The 16,508-nt window shown below is 34.0% G+C and overlaps 1 protein-coding gene across 1 annotated transcript in view; it reads right to left on the minus strand.

Moving 5' to 3' along the window:
- Positions 1–14,482, minus strand: part of HABP2 (hyaluronan binding protein 2) — a 29,119-nt gene extending 14,637 nt beyond the window's left edge. The window contains exons 1-4 of the mRNA XM_026670455.2: positions 14,386–14,482; positions 5,169–5,208; positions 1,106–1,222; positions 771–881 (exon numbers count right to left, since the gene is read on the minus strand). Of these exons, the coding sequence (XP_026526240.2) occupies positions 771–881; positions 1,106–1,222; positions 5,169–5,208; positions 14,386–14,451 (334 nt within the window). The 5' untranslated portion in view covers positions 14,452–14,482. The remainder of the gene's footprint in view (positions 1–770; positions 882–1,105; positions 1,223–5,168; positions 5,209–14,385) is intronic.
- Positions 14,483–16,508: the final 2,026 nt, after the last annotated feature.

Here is a 16,508-nt window from a genome sequence, read left to right on the forward strand (position 1 = left end):
GCATCTCCTCGCCTGGCCTCTCATGACTGTGGGGATGCTGCAACAGTTATAAGTGTGAAAAATGGTAATGTCACTTTTTTCAGTGCCATTGTAACTTTGAATGGTCACTCCACACAAGCAAAGTACCAGCAAAGGAGGTAAAAAAAATTCCAGAGACGTGTTCCTTAGACAAAAGTCTAGTCCTGCCAAGAATGTAATAAGGGTTAACGGAGAGGCAGTTTCTGTAAACAACATCAGCACATTTTCTTCCTGCTTTCCTTACAGGATTAGGCCAGTAATTTATTCTAACAAACTGCTTAGAATGTTAACAACCAATTCTAGTGAATAGGTGCGAACTGGTAGAATCCCACTCCTGGACCTAAGTAAAATGACCACAACTGTTTTCTAACTCCTGAGTCTATTGTTTTATGCTTGTATAATTGTAGCAAGTTCTTACATTTTTCTTCTGCTGCATTCCAAAGTTGTTGTTTTTGTGTTATTGCTAAAATAACAGTCAAACTTCAAGCTACTGTTTTATATTCTATTTTGCTCTATTTCAGGACTAAATGTCTTTCTCAAGTACCGCTTCTATGTTCCATTATATTATATTCCATACCTGAAAAATCAAAATTATAGATTTAAACTGGAAAGTCCTTGAAAATATCCAGCTGACTTTTAAAATGGAATGTAAATAAATCTATTTTATATTTTGTAAAACTATATGATTTATAATAGTATCTACATTTTTCAGCTTTATGTAATAGTTGTGACAAGATTAAGATGTATCTTACCACGGTCACACTTTGATCCTGTGTATGGTTCAGGGCAGGAACACGTATAGCTGTCTCTCTTTCTTTTACAGATTCCATTATTCTGGCATGGGTTTGTCTGGCAGGGATTTACTAGCACAGAGAAGTAAATTTGAAGTTTATTTTTTAAAAACCTTTACCCATTTTTATTGAAAGCTTTTTCACCTAGAACACTGATGTTTGCTTGCAATAGCAGATTTATAAAGCGGTAGAAAGTTCTCCATTTCCCCCAGCTCTACATTTAGCTAAATATTGGATTCCTATCTTTCACTTCCCATATTCTGATTGTCCATCTTATAATGAGTATAATGAAGTACCGTCATGAGTGAAGAATTCATAAATCCAATCAGAGTCAAAGAAACTAAATCTGATTTCAGCCTCAGCTGGCTCTATATAATCAGTGCTGTATTCATCGTCATAGTCATCAACAGAACCTGCAGATATATCAGAAACAAAACAGACTATAACATGAATGAAGCATAGCATTTCAAAGTTGTTTAGTGTAGCAAATATGTATTGATCTGGTGAAATTACACTAGACAACATTATAGAAAAAACATGGTGATTATCAGCACATTCCTATTCCTTTGTGTAATCTACTGCAGAAAACAAAACAGCATGGGGTATATTTTGAGCCCTTGGAAGGAAGATGGATATAAATATAATAAATAAATAACTGCAACCTGGAAATGAAACTTCAAATAACTATCTTCTCTGAAGATGTAGTCTGGATCATTAATTGATCTTTAATTCATTTTACTTCCACAACAATTTTTAGAAAGAGTTGAAATCTGAGGCAATGACTTGGCATAGATTGTTTCATGCAGTATAATATTTTGAAGGTATGGTCACAATCCAATTGCATATTTGGGGAGGGGGAAATCACGCAGTATTGTAAAAGGCATGTGCCTAATATGCTGTATTGAATAACTAGTCATGTTGTTATGAAAGTTGTATTTAACTGATTGTCATTGCAAATAGATGAAAAATCTGATATTATACAAGGTAAATAACAAAAACATTAATGCATCAGCTTCCTTGGCACAAATATTGCTGGAATATTTTGTATTCATATCTTGAATTGTGTTCCTCTTTTGATCAGTCTTGTGTGCTCATTGTATCTCACATTATATTATGGACAGAATAGCAAACTGGATTGTCCAATAGAAAAAAATATTCCTGATAAAGAATGTGCATGATTTTCATTTCAACTTGAGAATAGCTCTCGGTGTTAAGTTCATATGAATCGATACATCTCCCACACACATATATAGGCATTAAGTGCATTTGCCAATTGATCTTCTGAAATCTTTGTTACTATATCTCACATATATTAAAAATAAATGTGTACACAAAAATCTCATAATGACATTTTAATATATATGGGAAAATGTTTAAAATTTCTTTTAAAAAATGAGATTAGTATATATATTTGTAGGAATAATACCTACTCTAATTGGGAAATAGTCTACATTCTAAACATTGGTCAATGACAAATGTTCTATTTATTGTTGCATTTCCAGACTGTATCTCAACTTTTAATCCAAACTCGCATTGTTCAAAATCTTTTTATAAGAGAGTTTATTTTTTCCCCCTTGATATCTATGGACTACTCCTATATAATACTGTGATGTGCCTGCAACATTTGTTATGGTCTTCGAGGTAGGAGAAATGCCTTGTTAAAAAAGTAAATAGAGTGCTTCAAAAATCCCAATTCCATTCAGAGCGCTGCTGGAATCATTTCATCACAATCAAACTAGTACTGGATAAAGTACAGGTAATTATTCTGGTGTTAGTAGTCGTATAAGAGAAGGGACATATTCATGAACAAAGGAAACAAGTAGGAGATTCTCCTTAACTTTGATCATGGTGCCACATTTCCAGTGCACAGAAACAGATCTTTGTTCATAGCAATGGCTCTCTGGATACCCATTGACAAATAGCTTTCTGAATAGCAAAGTAAAGATGGGACACAGTTCTTTCCATAGACTTTTCATAGAAGTAGTTGATTAAGATGGGTCACCGGCTCTTTCCGGCAGGTGTCAGTGTAGTTTGTTGGAACCACTGGTGAGTTTCAAAGAGCAGGTATGGTAATGAGAAGAGGGAAAATGCATACAGGGATACTTTTAAAAGCTGTCTCCTAGGGCTGGGCTGGTGGCCTGGTGAACAATGTGTCGCCTTGAACTGCTTATCAACGGCATTATCTTAGTTTTCTCAACTCATTCATTCGATTGCTGCCTTTATCTTTGTTCTTCCTTTGCTTCTGATGAAAAACACTTTTTTGTACAATGAATGCTTTATGTTCCATATTAAAATAGAAACTTTTTTTTCTCCTATGGACCAAAACTGGTTCCTTGACGGTTAAAAAAAAAAGTGTCACCTCATTTATCGTTGTGTCAAGTCAAGACTTCTTTTATTCACTCATTATTTTCTCAAGAGCCAAGCTTTTGCAATATGAAAGTGCTGCAGGACTGCACACCAGGCTGAGGGATAAGGAACTCATTCCAAGATAGGGCCATTGTCTCCATGGAGCAAATAAAGTTTAATGCAAGGTAATGAAAAAAGGAAAGGAGATCATATTTCAACCTGACAGTATGTGGGATTATTTTACAAAAGTTAGAACTTCTCTGTTTATTTATTAAACTTTGTGGTACTAAAGGTATCTTTGGCTTTTTATGTACTTTTCCCACCACTGTGTCAAATACTGCATAAAAGAAATAAAGAGTCCCCTCCCCTTTTCTAAACAATAGAATCCATTTTGGTTGTATGGGAATCATCTTTATAGTCCCTCAATATCCCATCATGCCCATGGATATCTTTTATGTTTATTGTTAGCTCAGTTTGTTCATTGTTCCTAATCAGGTATTAGGAATCAAGTGACATTATGTGAACCACCAAGATCCATTCAAAATATCTCTTTCAAGATAGCTTGCAAATGTTATTCTTTTTGCTACCAATGCTCATTTTTCTGACCATTTTTTAAAATAATTTAATTAGATTTTTTAGACTTTTTTCAAAGTTTGCTTAAAACAATATGTCTGCTATGTTTGCTCCAGTATTTATGTGGAAATAATAGAAGTCAGGTTGTTATTCTGTCCTTCCTGATCATCCATTGGGTTTATAGATTTTTCATCAACCACTTGGTATACTAGTGAGTACATGATTATAAATTTGACTCTCTATGCAATATTTGTCTTGATTTTAAAGGATCGAACATATGCAACATTCTATACTTTTTCAGGATTTAGCTAAAAAAGTAATCATCTAGTGTGAAAAATAAAACTAACCTCTGTGTCTATTATACAAATCTTTGTATGGTACAACTAGTAATGTAATCATCATATCCCTGCAACACTTTCTTCCAGAACATGTTTTTTTGCTTGTTAAAAATTACTTCCATATCTATTAGAAGAGTAGCCAAACCAAAGCTTACCATTTGTTCTCAGGTGCCATATGGAGTAATTGCAAAAATATCTACTTGGCAGTCATAAAATTTCTATCAACTCTGAATTCATTTGAATGAATCCAAGTGAAGATTAAGCATCAGTAGGGATTCTACTGGCCAGAAGACCAGAAAAATCCTAATATAGGATTTATATAATATCATTATATCTACTTGCCATCTTTCCTTTTTTATTTGAGAAAACCTAAGGTAACTTAAATATGAATGTATATAGGTTCAAAATGGATTTTGCCTGATATCTTACATTTCTAGCAACAGATAAGTTTAACTTCTTCACTGTTATGTTTTAAAAGGCCATTTTCTATTATTTAGTACTAACAGTACTATTTTTGATCACAGTTTTTACTTTTTGTTACTATGATGGAAACTTGCTTTAAATTCAAAACTCAAAAAGATCCTTCTTTTTGAATTAATTATAGAATTAATTATTCCATAATAGGAAGCAAACAAAATCTCATAATCAGTCCTGGTTTTTCTTTTCACTGCTGATGATAAATAACTACTTCAAAATGCAAGATCAACATATTTCTGAAATAGATCCCATGGTAGGTATTGGGCATGATTTCTACCAAAAAGTGTATCTGTCTGGAGGCTTAATTTTTCATATGATGTCACACAAGCCATCCTACTGGAATCAAAGACTTGCTTATATACTTAAAGGCAAGTGTAAGTTAAGGTTCTTGCCCAATAAAATTAGAGCTAGATTCTATAAGCCAACTGTTCATAGCCATGAGATACTCATGTTTTGTCAAATTTAGTGTAGTCATATAGTGCATGCACAGAAGACACTTTCATTGGTATTCTTCTCAAAGCAAAAGGGTGTCTGAAAGGGTCCTAATTATTCTTTCCATATTTTAACACTGTAAATGTTATGAAGTATTTGTCACATAGAACACATTGAAAAGCACATGGTTTACCAGGTTGTTGACTGAACCATGATGATATAATCTTCGAATGCTGAAATGAGAAAAGAGAGAGAGAGAAAAAAGGGAGATAAATATGAGACTTAGCAATGCTTTCTAAGAAAAATTAGATATAAATGCTATCTGTCAACCATGAGCCTTGGTGGTGCAGTGGTTAGAATGCAGTATTGCTCACAAATTCTGCACTAATTTTGCATTGAACTGCCAGGAGATTCAATTCTGACTGGCTCAATGTTGGTTCATCCTTTCATCCTTCCGAGGTAGATAAAATGCAAACCCAAATTGTTGGGAGCAATATGCTGACTCTGTAAACCACTTAGAAAGGGCTATAAAGCACTATGAAGCAGCATATAAGTCTAAGTGCTATTGCAGTTCCTTTAAAAAAAAATCAGTTTCAATACGTTCAATTCCTTTTTAAAATAAATTCATTGCATAGTTATAAATAATATATATTTCAACTAGCAACAATAATGTCATATTTAGTTAAGTCTTTTATAAACTACTTTTTCCTATTAACAATAAATATTTTAATTAGGCATAAGGTTAAAATTAAATAACATTCTGCTTATTAGGTTAGCTCTATTTAGTTGTTTAAATTTGGCTATTAAACTGTGAACTATTATATTGGGTGACATTTTTAAAGTATTGCCATGTTACACTTTGATAATGTCATATTGTTATTCTTATTAGAAAGTAGCATGATGCTGTACAATCATTTTGAATTATGGGGATGAACAAAAAAGGTTGTGTCAGAAGTAACTCTATAATACGTTGCCACATCTTGTCTTTTAGTTTGGACGATCCACACTTCTACTTGTTTTATCTCCTGGACAGGTTACTCAGTGTTTCTGAGTACAGCAATGGAGTGATACAAGTAGGAGCAGATTTGGTGGAATTTCAAGGTTACAGAAGTAAGATGAAAATCTAACAAAGCAAATATATTTCGGCCATGTGTCTTGAATGCTTATTATTGCACCATTTCTTTTGCAGGCTGCTTATTGTTCAGAATATATTGATGAATTGTGGGCCAGCAAGTTAGTATTAACTATTAGCAATGCCATGGATAGATTTTCTCCATCATAATCTATACCTAATCTGATATTTCAGGTCTTCTTTCATTGTCACAGTAAATGGTCACACTCTCTTGCTGCTGATCAGCTTTTTCTCTCTGTTTCAGAATATATAACAGTGGTGAAATTAAGCTTCATTAATTTTAATCCCCCCCCCCCCCCCCGAATCTCAATGATCTCCATTGATTGGTTTCCTGGCACCATCTGTAATATTTAATCTGCCAGGAACACATAGAGATTGAAATGAATTATTGGGTTAACACAATTCAAGGGAATCTAGTTCTGTTGTATACTTAATGCACTCAGAATATATTGTGAGCAATTGTCGACTCTATTGTAGAGATATGTAAAGAACATGTTGATGCATGCAAAGTGTTTCCTTGGTGATCCCTATGAAAATGCTTCTGTCTTTAGGAGATAGCATTCAGATGAGCTTGCCAAGCTTTCCAGAGGATGCAGCTGCTTTAAAGCTTAAAGGAGAGATGTGTTGCTTGTGCCAGCACACTTTGTAAAAGATTCTTATCGAATGCTTTGCGCAGTCATATTAAATAGTTACAAAAGTAGACATAAGCATGAAAGTAAAAACCTGCTGCCTTTTACTCTGCTCTCCATTCTTTAGGCTGTGATATTCTACATTGCCAGAAGATGGAGGGCTTGACTTATTAAGGGAGTACCACAATATGCATTGATATTTCTTTTCACAGTGGTCTGATGGACAAGATTGAAAAGAAGGATCAAAAAGCCCCTTCATCCCATCTCACTCTTTATTTATAAACAGATTCTAAAAACTTCAACATTTAAATCTAGTCAACAAAAGTCCATTAAGAATTATCAAAAATAATAACATATATTTATATATCTATATCTATCTATATATCATCTATCTATATCTTCATTAAATAATTCCACTTATATTCATTTGTTTTATTTTTAACAAACTTGATTTTTATTACTTTTTAATAGTGTGCAGGATTTTTTCCCATTGTATCCATATTTCTTCTCAGAAAGTCTTTAAATCTTTAACACATTTCTTTCGTAAATGAAAAATAACAAAAAAAAAAAAATGTCCAAGTCACCCTTCTGGTTTGTTATTTGTATATCTCTTTTAATTGTTAAGACATCTGGTTTCGCTTGTATACTGTATACCCAGTATAACATCTTTATCTATATCATTCTTTTAATCTGTAATTTTTAAATCCACATTCTAGTCAGCCTTGGAAGCAGTCTTATTAATAACAGACAAACTTAAAAATAACTTCAGAGTGAATTAGTCCCAAATATTCTTAAATTTGATCCATTAGAATAATTTGTTGTATTCTGTATTAGCGGGTCTATTTTTCTTTAATTATAATCTTTTTATTCTTTCTGTTTTCTTCTGGTCAACTTTTAAAATTCCGTCTTGTCACTTATTTTTCTGATCAATAACATTTTTCCACAGGAAGATTTCTTATACTTGATTTCAAAGTGTTTAATTTTTTCCCATACAACTACAGTATATTTTCCTGTTGGAATGATTCTTGGAATTAGTTTCAAAATCTTATTTCAAATTCTGGCTCTTAATTTGTAACTTTCCAAAGTCAATGTTTTAATCACCTTTTGCTGTTATTAAAAATGTTTTTCAAATTCTTAAACTTGCACAAAACTTCTTTCACTGAGGATTGAAGGAGACTTACACGATTTAATGAAACTTGCCAATATACAGGTTCTTAATATCCAACAAGCAGTGAACAAACAATTTCTAAAGGATATTAAAAAATGAAATATGTGGCTCCAGTGTTCTTTTGAAGGCTTTTGAAAAGCATGGTGACAATTCCTTTGGCTCTCAGTGCTCTAAACCACTGGAGACCCTGTTTTCTGGTTTGTTCATGGGAAATTATTCTCTGTGCTATGTGTGGGCAATCCTGAGTTCTCTCCTTATCTGGAGAGAAAATTCAAGAAGCCCATCCATTTGCCAACTTCTCATTCCATCATGGCCATCAACTCCGGTCACTATGGAGTTATCTTCCAGTCACCATAGCTTCCCTGAAATTTTTTCCCCATATTTCAATTATCCAATAAAAATATTATAAGAAAATTAGTTGTCTTTTTTTCAAGGATAAATCCTATTCTTGAAAAATTGTTGAATAATGTTTGCTACCCATGAAAACGTGAAAACAACTAATGTACAGGCTACAAATTGCTGGAAATTTTCAAAAGTATGCTGCGTTCTTGGTCTAACAGTAGAGCTATGCAAAGCATTTGAAAGCCCTGAATTACAAAATATGTTAGCAGTTGTGTGCTGTCATGTGTGAACAGACCATATTTCTTCTGGGAGTGCCAATGTAACTAAGCATTGAGCAATTGGGACAGTTTTTAAAGCTGTAGCATCAATTTTATAAAGAGTGTGTCTGTTTCAATGCTTTGTGGAAAAGTGATTCACTTTCACTAGCATACATTAGTAACTATCTTTTTTGAAGATGCTTTCTACTGAAATCCCAAGCATTCTTGATTATTCATGATATGACCCAGACAATACATTGAAGGTATTACCAAGAGTGACTAATAATAATGATAACCGTTACAACAAATACTATTATTTTTTACAGGACAGCCATGGAAAACTATTGTGCCAAAATCATCAAAGATTCTTCCAACATCTTAGAGACTTTGTTACTGAATGAGCTAAGGTACAGATACAGATAATCAGAGTTGGAAGGGACCTTGTAGGTCATCTAGTCCACCCCCCGCCCAAGCGGGAGACCCGACACCATTTCTGACAAATGGCAGTCCAATCTCTTCTTGAAAGTCTCAAGATGGCGCTCCCACAACTTCCGAGGGCAAGGTGTTCCATGGGTTGATTGTTCTCACTGTCAGAAAGTTTCTCCTTGTTTCCAGGTTAAATCTCTCCTTGTTCAGTTTCCATCCATTATTCCTTATCTAGCCTACAGGAGCTTTAGAAAATAGCTTGACCCCTTCCTCCCTGTGGCAGCCCCTCAAATATTGGAAGACTGCTATCATGTCTCCCCTGGTCCTTCTCTTTACTAGACTAGCCAAGCCCAGTTCCTGCAACCGTTCATTGTATGTTTTAGCCTCCAGTCCCCTAATCATCCTTGGTTGCTCTTCTCTGTACTTTTTTCTAGAGTCTCAACATCTTTTTTATAATGTAGTGACCAAAACTGGTCTTACTAGGTGTGGTCTTACTAAGGCTTTATAGAGTGGTATTAGTACTTCCCTTGATCTTGATTGTATCCCTCTGTTAATACAATTTAGGATTGCATTAGCTTTTCTGGCGGCGGCTGCATACTGCTGGCTCATATTTAGCTGGTTGTCCACTAAGACTCCAAGATCCCTCTCACAGTTACTGCTATTGAGCCTGGTTTCACCCAGTCTATATGTGTACTTTTGGTTTTTCTTGCCTAAGTGTAGGACTTTACTTTTCTCTATATTGAATTTCATTTTATTAGATACGACTCAGTGTTCTAGTCTATCAAGATCCATCTGGATCTTGAGTCTGTCTTCTTGGGTGTTAGCTATTCCTGCCAGCTTAGTATCATCTGAAAATTTGGTAAGTTCCCATTCTATTCCTTCATCTAAGTCATTAATGAAGATATTGAAGATATCCTTGTATACTGGTAGAACCTCTGAAAAGATAAGCCTACAGTCCATATTACTAAGTTCATACTCCAAGCTCTGGAAGTCTTTCTGAACTGAAAGTACATCCTTCTGGGACAGATTATTTGTACCAAGATGTATAATAGCATCAACATCACAGTCCTTGCTGGCATTCTTGACTATCTTAAGAATACGCTTCTTGTCTCTGCTGGCAGTAGCACCTGTGTTGATTTAGGGGTTGATTTAGGTTATGATTTCCAATTGAAAATCTGTAGCACATCAGTCAAACTTGAAGTTTAGAAATAGAGGATTATTCTTTTAGGTGAAATTGCTTTGTTTTGGAACACTGATTCTCCAGAAAACTTACAATGAAAACTTTGCAGAAATTGGCCCATGAATGTCTGCTTTTTTGCTATCCAATTTTTACTGAAGTGCAATTATATATAATTATGTTAGTTTGACTGTTTTGAAATTGTATGTACTTTTGTTCTTACAAAACTACACTACAGAAATAAAATATGGTTTGTGGTATCTACCTCTACCCTACGAAAATAAGAAAACAAACGAATAACTTTCTTCTTATTGTTAGCAAAAAATTGGGAAAAAAAACTCCTAAAATATTGGAAGACAGAAAATAACTTAAAGTGGCAATCTTATACTTAAAACTTTGCTTAGAAACCCATATTTGTTTATTTGTATCTATTATATATACAAATAAATGTATTAATACTTTTATGTACATAAATTTGGGCTGTCAGAAAATACTTGAAAACGAAACAATTACAGGAGACTATATTCAATAATTTATCTGTTGATCTTTTGGTTTCACCCTATTCCTTATAGCACCAGTGAATTAAAATAGCAACTCTGCATATAAATAATTGCATCATATCTCTCTCTCTCTCTCTCTCTCTCTCTCTCTCTCTCTCTCTCTCTCTCTCTCCCTCCCTCCCTCCCTCCCTCCCTCCCCCCTCCCCCCCCTCTCTCTCCATCTTTGATAGATTCATTTTCTCTAATGGAGGCATATTTGTAAGATTTTCCAAGCCTAGAATTGATGGATTCAGACCTGAGCAGCATAAATATTCCTTAAGCCTCCAGATGAAGCAGAAGATAAGGCAGATGCAGTTTCTTCAATCAGTATTCTCCCCAGCCCTTTTTTCTCCCCTTGCTGTAGTTGATCAGAGATCCTAGTATACGCCATAGCAAGAAGATTTATAAGAGAGAGAAAATAGTAGGAGAAAATTGTGACTTCTCTTCAATTGTTGAATTAAGAGATCTAAGAATTTATCTCTGGGGGGAAAATCCAGGAGTGAACAGTACATGAGAAAACCACTAGGTTGTGGAAATATGAATCTAAATGCAACCAGGAGCCACATAACATGGCCCCAGTTTCTCAACAACCACTCCTAACCCTACTGATGACAGGATCAAGAAAGGATTAATTTCCCATTTGTTTTGGCTTGGAGTTCAAATGATACTTCCCCATCTTTTCTCCACAATTTGCTACCTACTTAGATGCACATTTTTTGCTTGATGCTTTCAAAAGAAGTTTGCTAGTGACACCAACTCTGGTTAAACAACCATAAAGCTCTGTTTGCAATTTTTAATTTCAAACCCTAGAATTTCAAGCATTCACTTTCTTCTGACGTGCTACAAGTTTAAGGTTTAGTGACTCCCCCCCTCCATGAAGAATATGAAGTTTAAGCCAAAGTGAAATGAGTTCAATATTCCTATGAGTAGTATCACTGCTAAATCTGAAATTCTGTCTCATGCAACATTCTGAAGTTCTCCATTTATCTCATGTGATGGTGAGAACACACACACTTGGTTTCTTCTTCAGAATAGAACTGATTTCAAGACAGGAACAACAAAGCCTCTTCAGTCAGTTTCATAAGGCAGACCTTCCTATGAATCTGACACAAGATTTTTCCATTATCAAACATTTTGCTGTCTGTGCTGAGAACGTAGGCTACATAGCTCAAGTTAAAGCTTATGGAAACCCATTAAGAAGAAACTTAGCTGTAAGAGAACTCTCACGCTTCAGGGCATATGCTGAATGCCTTCAGGGGTCAGAAAGGAATTTCCCTTCTATAAGAGATCATTTCAACATTTGGTAATGCATCTAGCTAAGACATTTTGCAATCCTGTAGCTTCAGGCACACCCTTGCCTGTCCTGTAAAAAAGAGCATGTGGGGTTCCCTTGATCAATGAATAATGCTGAATTGGCAACTTGCTTTTTCTCTCTGGAGGCTGAAGGTTACAATGCAACACAACAAAAGATGTACACAACAGATGCTTGAAGCTCATGCAATTTTTTTAAAATAATAATTTTAACTTTAATATATTATTTAATATGTGTCTATATCCAATTATTATGTAGTTCCACTCAAAAATATGTCTTTGATTCAGGTCCTAGTTCTTATTAAAATTGGGTGAAGCCTATATTTATATGTTCCTCCTAATTTATCTCAACAATGCCTCATTTTTAGTTATTTAAAGTCAGATTTCTGTGATGTAACTTTTACTAGAGGAAGCTTCTGGATTTACATTAAATACCGAATGTCAAATATATGCATTGTCCCAACATAAAAAGTACATGTTTTTATTTCACTCTTTATCATTTCTAGCCACAGGTTCATTCCCTTCTATTTTGGCATCTATTCATATTTTTTAAAGACATGCCCAGAAAAAATATGTTTGTCATAGATTAATATAATCTAACAATATATTTCGTGTATTTTGTTCGTTTGAAAAACAGACCATTTGCAGTACATAATCTGTGCATATATTACACATTACATTTTACATACATACATTGTACATACATGTTCAAATTTTCCGATAAACATATTTTCATTATGATCCACCATAACAATACAGTATTTCCCTCAATGCATACATTTTGTACACACTTTGAAGAACTGCAGTACAAAATGAGGAATTCATTTACAGTCTTGTGGACCTCCAGATACTGGTACAAAAAGCAATGTGGGTATGATTTTCATATAAGTAAGTAGTGGCCATCATGGAATCTGTATAATTATATTGTATTATATTATTTATGGCTACCATATATTTCTGTCCTCTTGGGAGTTCATGGCAGTACATATGCACATAAAATAAGTGTCTTCCCTTATTTTAGTTTTACAAAAGAAATCCAAACCCTTGTGAGGTGGTAATTTTCAGTTGTCTCCCCTGGGAACTAATTGCTACTTGAATTTGCAGAATGTGTAAGCCATGGCTCAAGGGAGGAAGTGACAATGCTTAGGTATTGCCTTGCTCTTTTTATTACAGACTTCTGTTTGCAACTTACACCTTCCATTTTAGAGACTGTTCCAGGTAGGGCCAAAAATTATAGCTTCATTTCCTTTCATTAACTGAAGAGAACAAAGATGGTTGCAAAATCTGGAAGGAGAAACTGCTATATTTGATGAAAGAAAAATGATGGTATCTGTAATTTGCCCTTATTAGTTAATAGTTAAATAATAATTAATGTAAGGAATATATACTAACTTATAACTGCATGGGCTACAATTTTTACTTCCTTTTGTATTTTTGATAAATTATTTTAAGAGGTATTTAAGAGTATTGATTAATGGACTGGTGTCTGCAGCTGTAATCTATTTCAACCATTATACAAAACAAAGAGGGGGGATCTAATGTTGTTATATTTATCCTCCTCAACATGGGTAGTACAGCGTACTCACATTCAGGAGGGTAAGTATAACAACATTAGCTCTCTCAACACATACAGAGTACAAATGCACAAATATGCATACGAATCACAGTTTTATTAATAACTTAATATTTGAATTGGCAATTCATTTTGGAATGAAACATCAGAGGCAAATAATATAATCAGCTCACAGAATGCTTGCTATTCTTTCTTCCAGAATTTATTTTAAGAAATTTTGATCAGCTCAATTAAAACAAAAAGAAATGTATTTATTTTATTAAAAATGTTCCTGCTTTTGCATTTCATCAATGCTTAAGAAAATAGTTTTTCTATATATTCTATATAAAATATATTTTGATTGATGGAATTTTTTTTACAATTTCCCCATGAATGATAGACCCTGTTAGAATTATGTTAAGTATACAATATTCTACAATGATCTAGAAAAATGCAAAAATCTCATCCTATTACTTCAGTGCAAGCCAACGTTTGCTTGTAAGAAATTAATTAATGAAATAAATATTTGCATCTATTTTTTTGAAGAAGAAAACAAATATGAAAGGGAAGGAAGATATAAAAGGAATGCTGAATATTTGTTTATTGATTTTATTTGGTGGAATGCCATGTCTGTTTTCCAAAGGTTGCTTTTCATTCCCGCTTTAGATTAACTGACATTTATTTTCAACAAAACATTAATAAATCTGAAATCTTTAAAGATCTAGACTACATATATTTCCTGATTACTGATAGAATATTTCCAGTGCTAATGCTACTGCATTGCCAATATAGTAGTAGAACATAATGTTGTCTGATATGGGCATGACATTAATTCATCAATCTCTTTTAAATAAGGCATTAAAATAAATATACTTACTGAAACAGGAATATTTCCAAGAAAGACAAGAGAGAGAAGTGACAAATAGACAAACCAATTAACCATTCTTATTTTAAACAGATTTCTTCCTGTTTGTGAATATGCTTTTTCTTGTATCTATTTTTTTCCTGTTTCTCAACCTAAATTGTTAAATAACAGGTTTTGCAAATCATTAACCACACTTTCAATTTTGATCTCACTGGACTAGCAAATACAACTGGCATAGAAAGTTTTCTTCTAAGAAGTCTTTTCTGAGGCTAAGGAAGAGAGTCGCCATACTTATCTAACTTATTTGTGATATCGCTTTTAGTAAACTGGCTTCTAAAATGTGAGATATATTTGGATCAATGCTGTTCGTTGGTTAATCATTATATTATGGTTAGGTGCAGTTTAATCAAAAGTGAGTACTACTTAAATTAGATGGTTTGTTACTTTGAGACTTGTATATCCTGCCCTTTTGTTTAGACATTTAACACAATTATTGAAGAAAGAGGAATACTATACTAATACCACCAATTTCAATGGTGGATATTTGTTCTTTGGTTGCTTTCATTCCCTGAAGAACTTTATGGTGGTACATTACATAATTCATTTTGGAATAATATGTTGATGAAGATTCTCAATCATCTAGGTAGAGAGGTGTCTGGAAGTTGTGTCATGTCAACTGGACTTATTTTCTTTTTGGTTTGAAACATTTAGTTGCTTATCCAAGTAGCTTCTTCAGTCTGGACAAGTTCATTAGGGGGATCCTCTAAATGTCCACTAGGACATTTGTCACCTAATCTGAATAGACTCTTTAGGTGAGTAGGTGCAAAGAGACATTAAAAGTTGTTGTTCCTAAATATTTTCTCCTAGGTGGGTTGTTAAGTGTGACCTTCCTCATGAATCTGTGAAGCAGTCTTGATTTTCCTTGGGACTGATGCAAGAGCAGCATAAAAAACAGGGGACAGGTTGTGTCTGAAGCCTCCACTTCTATTGAGGGAAGGATTTCCATTTTGGCATAAATTGATTCCTTCACTCCTCTCTCAAATTATCTATGTTTCCCTATCCAAAATGTGAACATTGTTATCCTCAAAAGAGTGTCCCTTTTCTTTTAAATAAAGGTGTACTGCTGGTCCTGTGGTGTTGCTTCTTCTGTGTTGGGTCATTATCTTGTATTAAAGGCTGTCTGGTTTCCCCAATGCAGAGCTCTGAACATTCATCATTGCAATGAATTGTATGAATTTCATTACTCTTTTTATTTTTTAATCTTTTGGGTAGATATAGCTTTGTCTCAGTGTGCTGGTGGGTTTGAAGAACACAGATATGTTGTGTTTTCCAAATATCCATTTTAGCTTCTCTGGTACACCAATCATGTAAAAATGAGAGGTCCTTTTGTCGACTCCAAGTCTTAGCTTTGTCTGCCATTCTTTTGTTGGATCCAGATGCTAATTTAATAAAGGCCCAATTTGGATACCAACACAATGAGACTTGTCCAGGAGCTCAGTTCCCAGGAAGATCAAGACAACATTAGAGGTTCATCAAGGAGACCATTCTCAACAACCCATCTAGGAGAAAATATTTAGGAGCTTACCTACCTAACAATCTCTATTTAGACTAGGTAAGAAATGAAACCATTCTGGATAACATATATGGGGTACCCCTAAGCAACTTGTTCAGATTAAAGAAGCTACTTGAATAAGCAGCAAAAAGTTTCACACCAAAAGGAAAAGAAGTTCAGTTGCCATGACTCAATGTATGGAAGTATTATTTAAGCTTTAATACTGAAAACTACTGAATTTCCTTTGACATCATTATATAAACAATAATTTACAACTAGAAAAAACATGGACATTGATACTGATATGGTGCTAGCAGCACACAAACACACACACACACACATACACACACACACTGCATAAGATACCATATATATGTACCACTGTTTCTCAGTTCCATAAAAGTTTCCTAAATAAGTTTTTTGTAGTTAGAGAAACAGAAAGATGAAAGGACTGTAATAAATACAGTTCTATGTGATCTGTCCTTGACTAAAATGAGCTGCTCTGAATTTTAATACACTCCTGATTCAAGAAAAATCAGACTGAAGGGATAAGGTGTAACTAATATCAACATGCTTTATATCC

This window comes from Notechis scutatus, chromosome 4, assembly GCF_049901735.1.
Source record: "Notechis scutatus isolate UNSWTSFEM ecotype Mainland chromosome 4, rNotScu1.2, whole genome shotgun sequence".
Classification (NCBI taxonomy): Eukaryota; Metazoa; Chordata; class Lepidosauria; order Squamata; family Elapidae; genus Notechis; species Notechis scutatus.